General features: G+C 42.3%; 1 protein-coding gene across 2 annotated transcripts in view; it reads left to right on the top strand.

Moving 5' to 3' along the window:
- The first annotated feature begins 702 nt into the window (after positions 1-702).
- The window catches only part of PDE3A (phosphodiesterase 3A), a 310,516-nt gene continuing 298,560 nt past the window's right edge, over positions 703-12,658 (top strand). The window contains exon 1 of one of the 2 annotated variants that reach the window (XM_027129458.1): positions 703-745. In XM_027129458.1, coding sequence (XP_026985259.1) covers positions 719-745 — 27 coding nt within the window. In that variant the 5' untranslated portion in view covers positions 703-718. Of the gene's footprint in view, positions 746-6,764; positions 7,723-12,658 lie in introns of those variants that run through there. The other variant, XM_027129457.1, reaches the window with a different exon arrangement.

Here is a 12,658-nt window from a genome sequence, read left to right as displayed (position 1 = left end):
AGGCGGATTCTTAACCACTGCACCACCAGGGAAGCCAGAGATTAGGATTATTTTAAAAGTAATTATTACTGAACAGAAAGCAGTTCACATTCAGTCCTTTCCTTCCTCCACCACTTACCTGCACAAATACAACTGAAAATTACTACTTAGAAAGGTAGCTCTGAGATATCACAAGATTTTGAATCACCACAGAAAGATTCAAATAAATGTGTTTTGCTGACGGTGCTAAAGCAGAGAAGTGGAATAATTCATTTTAATAAAACTCTTTAAAATAATAATATAAGCAATCTTAAAGCTCTTATTACTCATAATATCCATAATATTTTGCTACCTGTAAGAAAAAACAGATATACAGTAAATGCATTCACACTCTTTTGTTTGACTCATGTGCTCTGTACCCTGTGAGTTCCTTCTTCCTTAGTAACCTTAAAATCCACTGGGATTGAGACACGGAGGGTGCAAAGAATTCTGTAAAGCAAAGCATGTCTTCACTTTTGAATAGAACATCACCTTTTGATATATATGTATATGAGACTGTTAAGTGAAAAGTATGCTGATTTCACACACACACAATTTATCATTATTTGTAAGACTTTAACAGAATATATATTTGTATTTTTGCAGAATAATTCACTTTTCAAAGAGTAACAACACTTGCAAGTCCAGAGGAGAGAGTTACTGATGTTACCGATGTTATCAATCAGAGTAATGGAGGCGGATGCGATGGAGAACACATCAATGTATGGTAGGAAATATTTGGATTCTAGGCCTGATCATGATCACATCTATTTTATAAATCAGACTTAGTGTGTATCATTTCCAAAGATCATGCATTTGTGTTGCAGACCAACTGAGGGAATTTATGGGGAAGTGCTAAAGAACTATGATTCGTAGTTGGCAAGCCACTAAGGTCTTGGCATTTACACTATGTTTATTTTAACAGCCTTCATAAAGAATACAGTTGAATTACACATTTTATTAGTGAGTCAAATACTAGATGTCTCAAAAATTCCCATGTAAAGTGCCAAAGGTTAGAGGTGTACCTGAGATTATAACCTCTCAGGCTCCAGGCCTGAAGACTTTATCTGCAAAAAGCTTCCTCCCTTTAATCCAACGTGACAACAAAACGTTATTGTTTTCTGTGTGTGCTACCAAGTGAACAAGGTTGGGAATCCCTGTACCTAAAGCACTCTGATTTCCTTAACGATTTGTTTAGATAAGGTAGAGACAGCCTTTAACACCCAAAATGTGATGTCAGGAAGGCCAGCTCTCATCAGACAACGGGGAAGCAGAGGACACATGAGCCGAAGGGAAGCTTCCTGGGGGTTTACTGCTATAGACAGTCTGCCTCTGGGAATAACAGCTTTGTGGATGCAACCTGTTCTTGCATCTTGCTTTTACTCTTTAGAGTTTTTATTACTAGTTCACAACTGTATATCCAAAGCTGTTACTTAAATTCTTTGGGAATTAAAAAGAGGGGCAGCATTCCACAGAGGGGGAGGGAGACAATACATCCCCAAATGCAAGTTTTCTACATTTTTTCCCTGACTAGATGTGGAATAGTTAGTGTTAATAAGGTCTATCTTACCAAAATGTGTAACTTTCTTTAACTTAAATTCAACCCCTCAGGTAGTGTTAATTGGAATAGTTAGAGGCTATCTCATAGATGATGATGTGAGCTATGACTTTTGGGCAGTAACTTATATTCAGATATCTCCTAATTCTGGATTTCTCAGCTGACTTGCTAACCAGACACATAGATTTAAATGGCTTTTCCCCTGTGCCTGCCAGGAAACTGTTGTAGGTGATGCACATTTCACCTGAGAAGCAATACAAAGTTTTCAGAACATTGACTATTACCTCTTTCTCTTATAAATGAGTAACTTATTTAGCAATTTTTTAAAAAGCAACTTTCTGTGAAAAGCGCTGCTTGCATGATTTTGCCTATGGGTTCAATCTGGGCAACCACATCTTCAATTGCAGATTTCGAGGCATCTGCCCACTTGAGCAATTATGTGTAAAAATATACGGAGATTGTCTTTAAGAATAACAATGAACAAGAAAACAAATAAATGAACAAGACCATTTTGTGTAGGGATAAGTGCTACAAATATAATGAGACAGGGCTGTGTGAGAGGGAATGAAAAACGTGTGCATGCAAATGGAGTCCCAAGACTTTTTGATAAGACTGTTGGGGAAAAGCCTCTGTAAACAGGTAATAATTGAGGTGAGAACTGATGGAGCAGAAAGACCCAGCTATATGAAAATCTGTAGATTCTAAGGTCCTGATTTGACATGATAAAGAACAGAAATATGGCTTGAGGGTGAGGGATGCACTCTCCATTAGAAGCCACTAGCCATGTGAGGCTATTAAAATTTAAATTAAAATAAAATAAAATACCCAAACTCAGTTCCTCAGTAGCACTAGCCATGTTTCAAGGGCTCAACAGCCACCCATGGCTAGAGGCTACCGTATTTGAAGTGCAGAGTACGTTTCCATTGTAGAAGAACTTTCTAATAGACAGTGTTGCATAGTGAAGTAGAATAGGAATAGGACGAGAAGTCACAGAGAGTGGCTTGGGAAGATGCTTGCAGGCTGTTGGGGGACCTTAGGCCATGCAGGTGTGACGGGAAGCCTTTGGACGGTTTTAAGGAGGGAGCGACATCATAGGATTCACATTTGAAAACCATCACTCTGGCTGTCGTGTAGAAAATGAGTGGTAGGAGGGCAACACCCTCCTCCAAGAAAGTTATTGCAATTGTCCAGGCCAGGGATGATGATGGGTCCTGGGTTGGTTATCATAAGAGGAATGGTGAAAAGTGGATAGATTCAGGTTGTATTTTAGAGAAAGAATCAAGTGGACTTGCTAATAGACTGGAACTGGAGCAAGGCAAACAGAGGAAGGAATGGAGGGCAATACCCTCCTTGGTGGGCTGAGCAACTAGATAGTTGGTTATGTTTTTTTCCTGGGGTGGGAGAGGACCAAGGAGAAATACGTTGAGTGTGGGGATTGTGGAAGGGCAGGGAGGGAGCTGGAAGTTAAGAATTGTGTATTGGATAAATTATATTTTAGATACCCATTGGATTACATGCACGGAGGCCAGGTGTGTAGTGGAGAATGAGTGAACCCATACTGTGGGGTGTAAACTTTTGAATTTAACAGAATTCCCTTAATGATAACTATATTTGGCCAAATGCAAGTGATATGCAGCGGGGTTAATTTCTAGATCCTCTTCACACAGTACTAATAGAACACAATCCCTGGCTTTGGCTAAGTGGAGGGTTTTAGCAAGTCAAATTTGAATTTTTCTTTCCATTTTCCATATTCTCTTTTTCTGTGTGTACCACATTTTCCTGATCTTTTGGCTGTGTTGTCACTTTCTTGAATTAGAACTCATCAGTCACTGTCTGCAGAAAATGGGAAGTTTCTATTTCTATGTGGTTGCTCAATGCCCGCTTTACGAGTTGGGTCTGATTTCATTTAATACGCTGCGCACAACGCTAGACACTTCTTTCAGGTAGCAGAGCACTGCAGCTTTCTGCATCTACCTAAGAAGAGTATTTTGTTGTTTTCATTTTTCTGCCTCCAGATTCTGGATGGTAATGCCGGTGAGGGGTGGAATCTACCTTCTTTCCTTTTGGTGGGACAGATAACTTTCTGGTTGTGATGTTTGTTGAGAATTGGGAGAAATCAGGATATTGCCTCTCTAATACTATTGAACACCTCAAGAATGTCATTGTTTAACAAACATCTAGTGTTTCTGTTTTGCGGCCATTAACAAATGCCATTCTTATGTTTTTTCTGTCACAATGTTGCTTTAATATCTACATTCCACCTCCTACATGTTCAGTTTTTATGGTGATTTATTGTTTTTTTCTAAAGAACTGAGATAATTGTGGGGAGTAGACTACAGTGAAAATGGAAATATTCTAAAATTCTCACTATTCCTTTCTTGCTAACCTTGATATATGCCCAGATTTTAAGTTTCTCATTTTAATATGCTATTTTTGATGCCAGTGGATATTAGCATGATATTCCAATCAAGGCTTTTCACTCTGAAATGTTTCAGGTAGGCGCTGGCATATGAAACATACGTCTCAGGAAAAAGGAAACTCAAAAAAGTATGTGTGCAGGCTAGGGGGCTCATTTGTCTTTGGCAAAGACATCGCTGCTCCTGTTTCTTTAATTATTAAACAGATGGTGCCCACTGCCATTGACTAGCTGCCCAACTTGTTTTCCATGTGGAAACATGGTTCTGGACATCTGATGGAGAGAAGCTGTATCATCATAGCTCCTCATATCCCTTTATGCCCTAATATTAATACCTGTCCCAAACTAGAGCAGGCTGTTTCCCATGAAGCTAAGCTTAAGACTTAAGCCATCTTCTCCCCTATCCCATGATTTAATTTTATCTCAAGAATCTCCTTTGCCTTTTCTTTTTATATTGCTTCATCTCTACACATAAAATACAGTGGCATATTGAGCCAATTATCCAAATACTCCAGGCTCTAAACACATTTTAACCTGGAATGTTCAGATAATTAAGACACGATTGGATTATTATTATTATTGAGGGCAAATGGCATCTAAGGTAGCCATATTAAAAATGAACAAGAATGGACTATTCTCGTGTTAAGTGTAAAAAGAAACTAGCTCCCCACATTGATGGACTTTAAAAAAGTCCATTGAACAGATATTGAATTATTTCTCATAATCTGCCAAAAAAAGTTAGCTTTAAATTTTTTTCCTTCAGTTTCCCAAATACTACATTCCTACAGTACATGAAATGTGTAGCCTGTAAACTTCAATAACTAGGGTCCTGATTTTTTTCTCATAAGCTTTATTCATGGTAGACATAGTATTTCACAACCAGACGGTCTTCTAAGATCTTTTCTAGTGTTAACCTACCTGTTCTCACCGTCCCTCTCTTGAGATTTCTTTCTTTTTTTTTTTTTTTTTTTTTTGTGATACGCGGGCCTCTCACTGTTGTGGCCTCTCCCGTTGCGGAGCACAGGCTCCGGACGCGCAGGCTCAGCGGCCGTGGCTCACGGGCCCAGCCGCTCCGCGGCACGTGGGATCTTCCCAGACCGGGGCCTGAACCCGTATCCCCTGCATCGGCAGGCGGACTCTCAACCACTGCGCCACTAGGGAAGCCCGAGATTTCTTTATATTACTTTCTGATCGACTGTTTGGGCTTCCTAACTTTGTACACCTTTTTGAGGCCAGGGTCACTTAATCTCAATGTAGTTTACCATCCACCATCAACAACAACTGTTGACTATTGTTCTTATGCATTTTTTTTAAAGTAACAATTTTTTTAAAATGCTCTCCCCTCCCCCTTCTTTTTAAATAATTCTATTACGGTCTAGGTAACTTGTTGAGATTTTCCATTATTTGGCCCAACAGAAAAGCTTGGCTTTTCTGTTGAAAACAGACCTTCCAGCAGGAGCAGTCAAGGCCTTACAATACCACCTGAAATTGGTTTGCTGTTGTACCTGATATAAGCATCTTTGAATCACTCAGACAGTAGATGTGGCTGTCATTTTTCACGACAGTGGGAAGTCTGTTGACTCCCATCGCCTGCTAAGTATCCAAGCACAGTCCTTTTTTTCCCCCAACGTCCTGGTCAGCTTGGCGTGAGGGCCAGCCGCAGACCCCCGCGCCCCCCGGATGCAAAGAGCTGGGCGGTGGGCGGGTCTGAGCAACCCCTTCGCCAAGGTGCTAGCTGCGCGGCCCGGCTCCGGGAAGAGGAGCTCCGGAGCTGAGAGCAGCGCCTCCTCCGGGGGAGGGGCGGGAGCTGAGCTTGGGAAAGCTTTCCTAGGGAGTTGCCTTAAAGAAAGCAAGCGGGATTGCAGATCAGTCCAGCTGTCTGCTTTTTATACAATTGTAACTAGTCGTCTCCACTCGCTTCCCTTTGGAAAATTGCAAATCACCACCAACCTCGCACCAAAAAGAAGGGGAAAAAAAAAAAAAAGAGCGAGAGAGCGAGAGAGAGAGCAAATCTCCTTCTCCCTTCTCACCCTCCCGTTCCTCTCACCCTCCCTTCCTCTCCAGCTCGCTCGCCCTCCCTCTTTTCCCTTGCGGCAGCCGCTCGTCTCTCGGACTAGGTCTCTCTCCGACGGGACTTAGCAACTTCTTGGTTATTTCTCAGCCCCTTTTCTATTTTCTCCACCCTTTGCCATGAACTGGACCTACAGACGCTGGGGAGGCTGTGCTTTCTGCCCCAGGGAATGGCGGTTCGCTTCCTGGGGCCGGGCCGGGGAGGATCGGCCGAGGAGAAAGAAAGAGTGATAGAGAAAGAGCTGCAGGAAGGAAGAGAAGGGGGACCTCCATCTGCCGCGGGCCCCGCGCGCAGCAGCGCCCGGGATGGCCCCGAGCTCGCCCTGCGCCCCCGGCTCCAGCAGCGGCTGCGGACCCCGCGCGCAGGACGCCTCGGGCAATCTTTAAAACCCTGAAGTCCGAAGAGACCCCGGAGGACAGAAGTCGGGGGGTGGGGGTGGAGCGGAGAATTTTGCAAGCTTTTCCAAGAGAGAAAAAGAGGAAGTCTGATCGTTTCTGCCTGTGCTAGCTTTTCACTTGAAGGCTCCTCTCTGGAGCATCTAGCCTTCTCCAGGAGTTATTCGAAAGCTGAAACTTTCAGTGCTCGCGGGCCTGGGAGAAGAAGAAGGGATTCCGAGGGTGGGATTGGGAGGAGAGCAAGCGAGCGTGCGTGCGTGTCTGTGTGTGTGTGTGGCGGGGTGGGGGCGTCGGGGGGACCTCGGGGACTCCGCGAAGAGGGCGCACCATGGCCGTGCCGGGCGAGGCCGCCCGAGTCGGGGCCAAGCCCGGCCACGCAGAGGCAAGGCCGGCCCCCTCATCGCCCCGGGGCCCGGGCTGTCGCGGCTGCTGGGGCGCCCTGGTGCTGCGGCTACTCCGGCGCTCGCAGAAACTTTCCTCGGCGCTGTGCGCGGGCTCCCTGTCCTTTCTGCTGGCGTTGCTGGTGAGGCTGGTCCGCGGAGAGATTGGCTGTGACCTGGAGCGGAGTGAGGAGGCGGCGGCGGCGGCGGAGGAGGAGGAGGAGGAGGAAGCGGCCCCCGGAGCAGAAGGGGGCGTCTTCCCGGGGCCTCGGGGAGGTGCTCCCGGGGGCGGCGCGCCGCTCGGCCCCTGGCTGCAGCCCTCGGCGCTGCTCTTCAGTCTCCTGTGTGCCTTCTTCTGGATGGGCTTGTACCTCCAGCGCGCCGGGGTGCGCCTGCCTCTGGCCGTCGCGCTGCTGGCCGCCTGCTGCGGGGGGGAAGCGCTCGTCCAGATTGGGCTGGGCGTCGGGGAGGATCACTTACTCTCGCTCCCCGCCGCGGGGGTGGTGCTCAGCTGCTTGGCCGCCGCGACATGGCTGGTACTGAGGCTGAGGCTGGGCGTCCTCATGATCGCCTTGACTAGCGCGGTCAGGACCGTGGCCCTCATTTCCCTAGAGAGGTTCAAGGTCGCCTGGAGACCTTACCTGGCGTACTTGGCCGGAGTGCTGGGGATCCTCCTGGCCAGGTACGTGGAGCAAATTTTGCCACAGTCCACGGGGGCGGCTCCGAGGGAGCATTTCGGGTCCCAGCTGATCGCTGGGACCAAGGAAGAGATCCCGGTGTTTAAGAGGAGGAGGCGGTCCAGCTCCGTGGTGTCCGCCGAGATGTCGGGCTGCAGCAGCAAGTCCCATCGGAGGACCTCCCTGCCCTGCATCCCGAGGGAACAGGTAAGCGCTGGCAGCCCCTCTCACTCACCTCTCGGGAAAACTTGAAACCCCTGGGATCCGCCACAAAGTGGAGGGAATTTGAGCGCTGGGAACAGAAGGAAAAGATAGCCCAGAAAACTGTTCTAACTTAAGACTTAGTTGGAAACTAGCGGGGTTTTCTCCCCCTCTCACACAGTATTTTATAACCTGAACAACAGGAACCCGAATAAGTAGTAAAACTACATGAGCTTTGCGGGGTCTTCCACAGCTGGGCCAACTTTTTAGATCTGCTACACCTGCGTACGGCTTGCCCTCATGCTTTCCTCCTTTAGCAGAAATGTTCGAATTAAGTTTAATTATTGTTTTAAGCGATGGGTGATTTTTAAAACGAGGATTTTACTAGATTTCTTTCTGTTTCTTTTTATAAAATTTCTTTCTTCTAAAGGGACAGGTAAACGTTTATGGACGTCAGTAAAAATATTTTACAGTTAAAGCAAGGAATGCTTGAAGGTGAGGTGCTGATACGCGTTCTCGTCTTGCAGTACGTTTTACTTGAAGAGACTGCGTTTGGTGGTGCCCAGTTTGTTTTTAAGTGTGATTTGGGGACATACATTATTACATGCTCATGTGTTTTGTATTATCATCATAAACTTCAATTTGGGGAACAATATGTCTGAACTTAAGAATTTGCCAGAATCATGGACTGCGCTGTTAGTATCAACTTCAGAAAACGTATCTCTTGAGTTATCTACATGCTTAAGTGAATATTTAGAAATTCAAATGGATTTATACAGGAAACATTAATTCAGGGGAGTATTTCTAAATTGCTGGTAATATCAGTCTTTCAGGAAGGAGGAGGAAGAATCTAGAATTATGAGTGAAGTTATACCAAATAAAAGTTTAGTGAATTATGGGGACCAATTTCCTTATTATCATTAAGTGTTTTGAGACCATGGAGTATAGTTGCTATAAAGGGCATAAAAGAACAAATCCCAATTTTAAAAGCAGATTGTATCTGAGAAGAAGTACCTCAGTGTTTGCCTCTCTACTTCAAGCTGATTTGACACTTGGGGGTAGGGATGGCAGAGAGCTGGTTATGTACAGCAAGTGGAAATTTACACTTTTCCCATTTAAATTTATGCCTACCTGTGGTACTATTAGGACTTTAGGGAGTGAGAGAGTATCCTAAGATATACTAAGCTTTTTCTTTTTAGGTTATTCTGTGGATAATCATTTGGGTGTTTCTAAGAAATAGCAGTCACCATATGGTGTGGTGGCCAGTTTGTTTCTGAAATGGAGTTGAATCCACAGAATGTGGTTGTTTGACATTATTTAGCAGAATGGATGACAGCATCATAGTCTCTGTGTTTATTTTAAAACAAATGTACTTATTTAGCTTTTCGTTTAGATAAAGCAAATATTTCTTGGGTTTAGCTTACTCTAAGAGTGAAGTTAAAAACAGGCCACTGACTGATACTCAGTTTTGGTAGAAATCTGGACATCACCAGAATAAATAAAGTAAGCTGTCTACTTAAGGGTAAACCAATTAGGGGAAAAAAAACATTTTAATTTCTTTTTAAAGTCACTTAGGGAATGTCTTTTAAATGAAAACACTGCTAGTTTAAATATTTTTTGAACACACTTTGCTTTAACTTATAAGGAAATGTGATCTGATCATTGCAAAATTTAACCTAAATTTCTAAGTCGAATCTGTGATTTAAGCATAAATAACTTGACTCCAAATTAATATCGTTTAGCCTCTGAAATTAAATTTCTGAAATTTCATAGTAACATTTAGAAGTTCAGGAGTTAAGGGTGAATTTAAGATAAGAGGTTGTTTAGGGGAATTAACCAGCAGCGTTAATTAACCTGTAGATTTTTATTGGTTTTCTCTGGTTTGAATTGATAAATGGAGGATTTGAATCATCTGCAGACTTGTAAGGAAATAACTGAGCTTTGCATTTTTACGTGTTTTGCTGATGACTTCTGTTGAAAATGTATATTTGTAATCTATTTTGGTCAGTTTTCTTAGCTGCTGTTTTTTTAAAGCCTGTGTTTATGAAGACTTCTAAAGTGAGAGACTATCTCTTATGGTTGATGGGAAAACAAGGTTCCATTTAGCAGAAATTTATTTACTGGAAGTTTTAATGAGGGCATGGGTGAGTGTGTACGTGTTAACTTAAGGCTAGTGTTTATATATGACCCATTTAAGTTGTTGCTGAGCATAATTGTTGGGGGTGGGTGGGAACTAATATGCACTAGGATCTTATAAGACAGGGCAATATCTCATACGTCAGCCTGTGTGAGAAGTTCAGGAGCTATATAGTAATTGGCTTATCTGTTTTATCACAAGGAAACAAACTTCTCATTAAGGGTGCAAAGTGTACCACTGTCGTCCGCATGCTTTATGAAGTCAAGAATCAAAATAATTATAAAACACATATGTAACACTGGCCTGAATGCTACCTGATTAGGAGTTCTTTTCTGAAAGAACATCTACTCTTAAGACAATCGGCAGGCAACAAGTGAATTTTAAGTAGAGGTGTGAGGACATAAAACACAGAGAGGCTGGCAGCGGCCTCTTGAGAATTTATTTGGACCTTGCTCATTATGAGGTTTAAAGGTGAGAGAATTCCAGCCTTTTCTTTTCCAGATGAGTGATAGTGGCCACTTGCTTGGGAACTATCTCTCTGCAATGACTCAATTCTAAAAGGTCAAGGAGAATAGATGATAAAATTTTCATAAGGCAAACCAAATGACAGATGGATTTCTGTCCCTCCCTTCCTCCCTCCCTCACTCCCTTTCTCCCTTCCCCAACCATACGGAAGACAGTGGATCAGCTATTACATATAGAATTGAGTTTTGCAGCATTGATCATAAAGATGGCTTCAACCAAAGAAAGGAGACGTAGATCTAGTCTTCAGTCCCAGAATTAATGGGACATGGGGTGTATCTGTGAGATGCAAGTGAAGGTATCTACTTCAGGAAAGAACAAAGTTGGTAACATTTGCATGGCTTTTAGTTCAATCCTACCAGCCCAGTATCCTCAAGATTTTGTAGAACAGTGAGTCAAACTGTACTATTTTGTTTAAGAAGGCAGATGGTTCCATTAAGGTATATGTATCTTTCCTGAGCAGATGTTCACATCCCTGAGCAGGTATCACTGTGCCCTCTGAACTCTAAGGTCCTTAGAATTTCTTGAATTATTAGATATTATGCATGATTAATAAATTGTTAGTTTTAAACATAAAATTTTTATTTAGCAATTTTTAACACTTGGAAATTGTATTTGAAGGGATGTCTCTCTATTCTCCTTATACATCAAAGAATGCAATTGGCCAGACATTCCCCTCTAATTATTGGGACCACCATGCACATTGATTTAAGAAAGATTCCAAGCCAATGCCATTTTATTTTAGTTACACATTAAGAAGAATTTAATATCTTTGCCTATGGTTTCACATAAAATAAACACAAGCTGTACGCCTCTCACTGTTAATGCAGTTTTACCACTTCATGACAAAATTCTTTGTGATGGGTACAGTATCAGTCAGAAATGTACAGCTGTATACTTCACATTGTGTAATTAAAAATCAAAGGAGTTTCCCAGACGTAAGTCCTTACAGCTCTCAATTAAACATCTTTAGCAAAAACATCTTTAGCAGATTTTTGTAGGAATGTAGCAGTTTTTGCAAGAGTCTAGTGGTTGGTTATCAAAAGTAGAATCAAGTTTTTCATCAGTGATGTAAGAAAGGTATTTTCAAGCAAAAAAGCCAACAACAAAACAAAAGTAGTAGAATATAGTAGTAGGTATAGTTTTCAATGGTAGGCATACGGTAGGCCTTCTTACATCATTGTAAAAAGTATAACTTACTTGCATTTACAGTATAGATTGCTTCTGAAAATACAGAATGTATTGTCCTTTAAACTCCTAAATACATTTCAGGATACTATAACATTTCTCAAATTGAATAAGTTTCCAAAACAGCCATGGGTTTTTAATTCAATTGTAGCTTCTGTCACATTTCAGGAGTATAACTCTGCTCATGGCTATACAAAGAACAATATTGATTATTTATGACCTGCTGACAGAATTAAAATTAATTAATGCCAATTTTTGAAAACCCTGAAAAGGAAAAACAAGATTTTCTCATCCCTTGGGAAAGGTGAGGGAAAAGAATTTTTTGGTGTGTAGGGACAAAATTGTGATTTTTACTTTGTGAATATAGACATTTAAGGCATACTGAAAAACTGTTTCGACAGAAAGAGTTAGTGAATCTATATAAATTTACAGAGGTTGGAAGGAGGCAAACAGTAATTTTACTCTTTCTGTATTGAGCCTAAAGTGTAAAAAAGTTAAAACTGTAGAACTGAAAGAAATGCTGTGTATGCTGGGCTGTCATGTTAATTAAATAAACAACCAGAACAGTGACTCTGTGTATGAAATACATTTTGAAAAGCCTGGAGGGGAGGGGTGCAGGCAGGCAAGGGTGAGCGACACTGGCATGAAAAAACATTCATTAGATCTGTAGTGACATTTGTGTGAATTTGTTGTAGTCTGTTAGGAAATACAGCTCTGAGAAGAATCTCTTCAGGACTCTAGGTGAATAAAGGCCTCACCAGATTTAATCTCACTTCCCTTTTCAATAAGTTCTCATTTATTATGTTGAAGTAGGATGTTTATGCGCCTCAAAATTAGAATATATATTACGTTTTAAGATTTTCAATTAATAGGGTTTGTGCCAGTAACAGCCCAGCAGAGTCTATGTGGACTTCCTTGAAAACTTGGCATATTTAATCTAGCAAAAGAATGAGTTTATTTGGGGTTTAGGGGTGGGAGTTGGATTTTTCAGAAAACCTTTTTTGCATGGGGCAAGTTTCTTGAACTTTGCGAAATTAGACATAATCCTGCTCGTTTCTGGTGAATCGTTTTCATTGGCCATGTGTCTCCTATTCC

This window comes from Aethalodelphis obliquidens, unplaced genomic scaffold, assembly GCF_003676395.1.
Source record: "Aethalodelphis obliquidens isolate GAN/ISIS:26980383/991018 unplaced genomic scaffold, ASM367639v1 scaffold36, whole genome shotgun sequence".
NCBI lineage: Eukaryota > Metazoa > Chordata > Mammalia > Artiodactyla > Delphinidae > Aethalodelphis > Aethalodelphis obliquidens.
Note: the sequence above shows the minus strand (reverse complement) of the source record. Positions and strands in the feature narration are given on the sequence as shown.